General features: G+C 39.9%; 1 protein-coding gene across 1 annotated transcript; it reads right to left on the minus strand.

Annotated features, from left to right (window-relative positions):
• Positions 1-760: 760 nt before the first annotated feature.
• LOC133708711 (pyruvate kinase isozyme A, chloroplastic) lies at positions 761-7,007 on the minus strand. The gene is made up of 6 exons (XM_062134216.1): positions 6,364-7,007; positions 6,182-6,272; positions 5,904-6,097; positions 3,595-3,710; positions 2,679-3,157; positions 761-1,562 (listed from the first exon to the last, which is right to left on the minus strand). The coding sequence occupies exons 1-6, from the start codon at positions 6,916-6,918 to the stop codon at positions 1,261-1,263; spliced, it is 1,737 nt and encodes a 578-aa protein (XP_061990200.1). The 5' UTR covers positions 6,919-7,007; the 3' UTR covers positions 761-1,260.
• Between the last annotated feature and the right edge of the window lie 203 nt (positions 7,008-7,210).

Consider the following 7,210-nt stretch of genomic DNA (forward strand, 5'->3'; position numbering starts at 1 on the left):
CTGCCCTGCGGATTCTTGATCCAGCCATCACTACAAACAGATTGATCTCTCCGTCGGCGCATAAGATACCATATGCAGCAAGTCAACTAGTGGGTCATCAAATGGAGTGAAGCAACAATCCTCGTTGTATGCAATATTGTTGAGAGGATTGAGACATGCCTCTCTGTAGACATTTGGCACTAAAGTCCTTCTAAAGATATTTGCCGACCACTGCCTACCATATAAAAATGCAATCCCTGGTGGAAGGAAATCCTAGGAAACAATAACAATGGAAAAGATCTACCATATTGTTTTAGAATGTATATTTTTATTCTCACACCTCTTGGATTACTAGTTGAACTAGTTTGATTTCTGCTCAACTTAATTCGCTTTAAATCTCACTCTGCCTTCACACATCTTGTCTTTTTTTTTTTTGGTAAACAAGCAATCTACACATCTTGTCATTTGTTCCTCCACTTGGAAATGTAAATGCATGCAATTGCATAGGTACTGTCATCTATGTAGCTAGTTTAGGGTTTGGTAAAGCATGAATAGGTTGTGAAGTTGATGAAATCTCAGACCTGAATCTGCATTTCAAGAACATCTTGCGTTCTTATCAATTGGTTAACGAGGATAAACCTGTTTGCTCCATTACTTATGTGAAGCATGTCAATCAGTTTTGAATGTATCATATGGAGAGGGTGTAATCATTTTAGTTTTTCCACTAACAATTGTGTGAGATCAATCCAAATCATCAAAATATGACTGAAAGCAAGCAAAGTGGAGAAAAAGAGTGACTGAGAATACATAAATTACTCCACAGTAACTTCAAAATGGTTCCATCATTGTTGATCATGAATGATCTAATTTCATAAAAATGTCAAAACAGTTGCATTAACTTGAACAAGGTAATACAATAGTTCGGATAAATTATTGTGTTTTGACAAAACATAAAAGCATCTTTGCCTCTAAAGGATACATACCTCTTCATATTACTCAACACCCAGCAAATTAATGTTACAACTAGCAAGTACTTCGGTGAACAAACCAGGCAGCTCAAGTGGCATAAACCCTCCAAACTTTATGGTGAGATTTTGAAGCAGGGTACCCCGGAGGTAAGGTAAATAACTGAAGACTGAACTATTCCCAGAATGACCCGCTTTTCTTCCACCGTAAACAAATTGTAGTACCGATAGCAACGAATATAGCAGTTCGACAGATAACACAATCAAGTAGGATCAAGAAGAGGTTTGCAATCTAACTGATCCAGTATTCAGTTATTCATGGTACATTCATAACTTGAATGGACTGCAATATGTCTGAGACAGCAATGACAAGGTCACCTGATTTGATCAGATTCCTGGCCTTCAGCAGTGAGAAGGTTTTGTGAAGGTTGCTTTCCATATCATCAGAGAAACTAACACGAAATGGTATCAGCCCCCACTGTAGGTTCAGACGTCTCCGCACAGATGTTGTGTTGGTAAAAGCAAAGATTGGGCAGTCAGGCCGGCAGCGTGACAGGAGAGATGCCATGTGGCCCGTCTTTGTAAAGATGAAAAGAGCATCCACCTCTAAATTATTTGCTGCAAAATGACAATTTACAACAAGATAAGGTTCCACATGCAAGTATACAATGGCAAGAAATTTTAATTTTTCTCTTTTGGGATCTGAAGAAGAATGAAATCTAACAGCAATGGTCAATTATCTGACAAGTCAGGCCTCTTAAAGTATTTGCTGCAAAATGACAATTTACATCAAGATAAAGGTTCACATGCTAGCTTACAATGGCAAGAAATTTTGATTTTTCTCTTTTGGGGATCTGAAGAAGAATGAAATCTAACAGCAATGGTCAATTATTTGACAAGTCAGGTCCCTGAGTGGAGCTAGTGATGAGTGAGGCAATCGGAGAAAAATGACTTCATACCAGCCAAAATAACAAAACAAAAGAAGGGCACAAATCAACATTGCACAGGAATTTATTCATAACAGTAAACTAATTTTCTTTATGCAATATCAGGATTAGTAATACTAAGATTAAAAGGAGAACCAGTGTATATACATTATAAAATTACACAAGTAACAACAATTCGTGAATACATGCAGTAGTGGATTCATAATCTCATCAAGAGAACAAGTATATACAACAAAATAAAATTACTAAAAGAGGAGGGAAGGAAGACATGCAAGAATGAAATGTACAATATAGATGGAGCCACAATGTATAAAGAGGAAAAAGTCCAAGTTTATGTCATTTGGAAATGTTAGTCCAGCTTCTAGACAACCAGGCTTGGTGCATCATCCTCTATATAAAAGGAAATTTTTCAGGAATAAACCAGGGCTACCAAATGGACAAACTAAATATGAATGATTCTGAATAATCAAACGAGCATTGGACGTTTATTTCATGTGTGGGTTTTGTTAGTTTGTTGAATTTGTTACATAATCTTTCTACACAAAGGTTGTTGTAAAATCAATTCATTAGAAAATCTGGTGCAAAATTCATTCTAGCAGAAAACAAGACTTCTTATTGAGACAATCAATGCACATCTACTGCATGTATGTTATGTGATATATGCAACCAACTCAGCGAGCTTCATACCACAGAACAATAGAGTACTTACCAACTGGACAAGTCCTTCAGCTGAATCACAAACATATTTACCAAAGCTAATAACAGATATCAATCAAAGAATGCTTACCCATCTTGGCAGCAGAAATACAAAGCTCCTCTGATATACTGTCTGAAAATGATGATCCAATAGCTGGGAGTAACATAGGTTCATGACGTTTCTCTTCCCTCCACCACCTCTCGATCCTCAAACTGACACTTCTGAGAACAGCTAATGACTTATCTGGGAACTGGCCCATAGCTGACTCACCAGAAAGCATCAGAGCATCAGCTCGCTGCCTCACGGCTTCAGAAACATCGGCCACTTCAGCTCTAGTGGGTGTAGGATACTCGATCATAGATTCGAGTAGTTGAGAAGCGACGATGACTGGCTTATTTAGCTGCCGACATACTTGAACAATCCTTTGCTGGGCTGATGGGACCTGTTCCAATGGTATCTGAGCACCTAGGTCACCTCTTGCTACCATTGCTCCATCTGATGCAAGGATGATCTCTTCCAAGTTCTTTAGAGAGTCAATACTCTCTATCTTTGCCACAACAGAAATATCGCTGCACCAACATGATGAAAGAAATCTCATGAGATACAAATTTACCATCTTGGACATAATGAAAACTGCCAAAATAAAAGGAACAGTGATAGCACTATATGCTTTACTTGCTGAACTAAAATGAATGCAAAACCAACCAATTTGGATTTGACCAGCAAAAAGACATAAATATTGGATTATATTAGCGTATACAACCTGTGTGTGTGTGTGTGTGTATCAAACTTATTAACAACAATAAAACGATCAAGGAGCAGTTGGTAGTATGACCAAACAGGTGTGGGAAGGAGATTATACAATAGTGGAAATGGAGATTTCGTGATGACTTGATAACAGTTGACCAAAAAGTTTAATATACATACTGTGTACATACATATATTTTATATGGGTCTCCATATGTATGCTGTGTGCCAGTGTGGAATTTAAGAGTTAACTCTTTACCTAGACCGTGCTGCAATATAGCTTTTAAGATGATTGATCACTTCAGCAGACTTGACAAAAGATACAGCAATGAAATCAACACCCTCAGCAATCCCGAAATCAATGTCCAACCAATCCTGAATATAATGAAAGCTTAAGTATGAGATCATTAGTTGTGACAATGAAGAAAATAAACATGCAGTTCATCAAAATAAGCAAAAGTGCATGTCTTCTTGGGCACATACTAACACAAAGGACAAAGGCTTTTCAAGTTATAGTTAATGATCATGATATGCTTTTGTGAGAGATTCGAAGTTTGATGAGACAGACTTAACTAGGCAATAACTGTATCAAACGTATCGTGTATTAGAAAAGAGCAATAACTGTATAATAAGAAATCTCCTAAGCTAGGCAATAACTGTATCAAACGTATCGTGTATAAGAAAAGAGCAATAACTGTATAATAAGAAATCTCCTAAGCTAGGCAATAACTGTATAATAAGCTCGTAAGTCAGTTTATAATAATACTTGTCTACAGGACCTGGTTTCAGAGGCTGTGACACAAGACGTGGTTGGTTTAGTGAGCGATAGTTTGGGGACAATATTGGTTGGTTTAATGGAGACATCAGCAGTTTTAGTGGAGGATTTCCTAATCAGGGAGACTTTCCACAATGTCGTACTTGAGGTAGTTATCATGAAGGGCAGTGCCAGGTAGTTAGCTTGAAATGTTACAAGTGTAGCCAGCAGGGTAGCTATAAGAGGGAAATCCCCTAGTTGACTCAAAAGGTTACTTCAAGGCTTGATCAGAGTTCTTTTCAGGTAGTGGGACTTGCACTGCATAGGAGGCTATCATGTGGGGAGATAGAGGTCAGCAAGGACACCGTGGGACTCTAGCCATGTTTCAGCAGGGCCGGCCCTGAGAATTCGGAGGCCCAGGACAAACTAAATTTACAGGGCTCGAGAGTGAAAGGTTCTGAATACATTTAAATATTTATTTTTAACTAATCTATATACAAAATATTACTAAAATAAAGATTTCATAGCATAAGACCAAATTAGTTCAATCAAAACTTTACCCAAAAGGGGGGAAAAACACTAATATCCAACACAAATATGTAATCTATGAGTAAATATATTTCAAAGTAACACTGAAATACGACTCGTCTTACACTTTTATACTGCGAAGGTGCTTATTAAACTTGCATGATCAATAAATAAATTAAACCAAAACAAAATATTTCTTATTGTAACAACTTAATAAGAAAATAAATTGATTAAGATGAAAAACTAAACAACCTCAACAAATAAACACTACAAGACATCAAAAATAAACCAAGTGAAATTCAATTAGAAAGAGCTTAAAAGGCCCACCAAAGGGACAAGCCCATACAAGATCAATTAATGAAAACAGATGAATTTTTAAATAGCCCATTTATCTTTTCTTTTGTTTTTTCTTGCATTTTCTTTTTTGTGCGCTGTGTAACATAAGTTTTTATTTTCAAGGCCCATAGAATAGGCCCGAGGCCTGGGCCTAAGTTCGCCTAGTTCCAGGGACAATCAATTCCAAAGAACCACAGATGGTACTCGATGATGAGTCTGCAGCAATGAAAAGGGATTGCGCATGTATTCAAAATCTGGGACAGCTTTCTGTGTAAATACTCCAAACCCATCCGAACCTGAAGTAGGGTAAATCGCATGCTAAGGTTAATGTGTCAATATAACTTATAACAAAGGAAGGCTTGTGAGGGTACTGATATGTTTTGGGGATGGCGTATGTTTTGGTAATGATGTCTCTCTATGCTTTGTCCTCAGCAAGGTCATTGGTAAGCAAGTCATTCTGACTTTTACTAAGATTTCTTAGAATTCTCACCCAATTCAGATGCATTGGCAATTTTGCAATTAGTAATGAATAAAACTCTATGCTTTGTCCACACTAGATCATTGGCATGCAGATATTTTAATCGTCATTGAAAAGAACTTAGATTCAGATACATTGGCAATTTTGCATTCAGTAATGAATAAAACTCTATGCTTTGTCCTCAAGATCATTGGCATGCAAGTTATTGAAAAGAATTTAGATTCAGATACATTGGCAATTTTGTGTTCAGTAATGAATAAAACTCTATGCTTTATCCTCAAGATCATTGGCATGCAGATATTCTAATCTTTACTAACAAATCTTCGATCCAGATGCAATGGCAATTTGGCATTCAGTAATGAATAAAACTCCATGCATTGTCCTCATTATGATCATTGGCATGCAAATATTCTAAACAAAAAGATGCATCGGCATTCGTGAAATTCTAAGTAAAAGCAAACCAATGCCAAACCTTGGAAGAAATTGTGGGAAGCATGGAATTTCGTTCTCGCACTAAACTCCCATCCCTCCAGAAAGTCAAGTTAGCCCGCGGCAGCAACAGTCCAGGATCAGTACATTTACACTTGACATCCGGGCCAAGCTTCTCAACCACCTCAAACCTCACCATTCCACCATCCACAAGTAGCTCATCGCCCACTTTCACATCTACACCACATTCACACTCAACCAATCAATCATTGCAATAACAAGTACGAAAATGAAAAGAGCAAAGATCACTTCTTTAACTACCTTCGGCGAAACCCTCGTAATTCACATTGATGGTGCGTTCCGGAAGAGTAGAACCGAACGCTCTGACACTGAAAGTCCATATCTCACCATCCTGCACACACCAAAAACTAAGCCGATCAGCATCAATTAACAAATGCACACAACTTTGTTCGATGAAATTTCCGAAACTGTGAAAACGAAACCTCGGCTTTGACGGAGGAAGTGCCGAGATCGCCCATGTGAATCTCACTCCCTTCGGTATCCATCATAATCGCGACGGCGTAGCCCTTGTCCTCGTTGAGCTTCCTCACGCGCTCAATCACCGCGCGGTGCCAGTCGCGCGTGCCGTGGCACATGTTGAGCCTGGCGACGTTCATGCCGCCGACGGCGAGGGCCTCGAGCTGGTCGAAGCCGGCGGTGGCGGGGCCGATGGTGCAGATGAGCTTCGTCCGCCGCGTGCTTCGGAAGCCGTTCTCCCGGAGCTCGGCTTCCGTAACGGCATCGACCTCGATGGAGGTGGAGGAGGCATAGTCCTGCTGGGATTGTACCGCGGAGGAGGAGGTGCCGTTGCCGGAGACGAGCACGGAGGGTTGGGGATCCGATGAGGCGGCGGAGGCTTTGATGGAGAGGGTGGGGAAGGCGGTGGTGACCGGAAACCGGCGATAGGGAGTGGAGAAGGGGTTGAGGAATGAGGAGGAGGAATGGGGTTTGGGGAAGGTTAAGGTGGTGGGGGTGAGGAGGTGAAGGGAGTGAGACATTGTGACCGGAAATGGGTTTGGGGGAAGAGAGAGGGGAAAAGGTTGGGGCTTTAGAGAAAGAAGGGCGGAGAAACCCAAGTTTGGACTTTGGAGGGAGGAGAGTACAAGGAAGTCCAGGTGGGGTGGGACTACTGAGAGAGCGATGCGCTGCCGTGTGGCTCTTTGATGACGTGGCTCGGGAGGAGGATTATTTTTGGTGGGATAACATAAGATAAGTTGGATTATGCTGTGGATATGAAAATAAGTGACGGTTAAGTATAGCAGCTAAGTGCTTGGTAACTAAATTTTTACA

The sequence above is a fragment of the Rosa rugosa genome, chromosome 5 (assembly GCF_958449725.1).
Source record: "Rosa rugosa chromosome 5, drRosRugo1.1, whole genome shotgun sequence".
NCBI lineage: Eukaryota > Viridiplantae > Streptophyta > Magnoliopsida > Rosales > Rosaceae > Rosa > Rosa rugosa.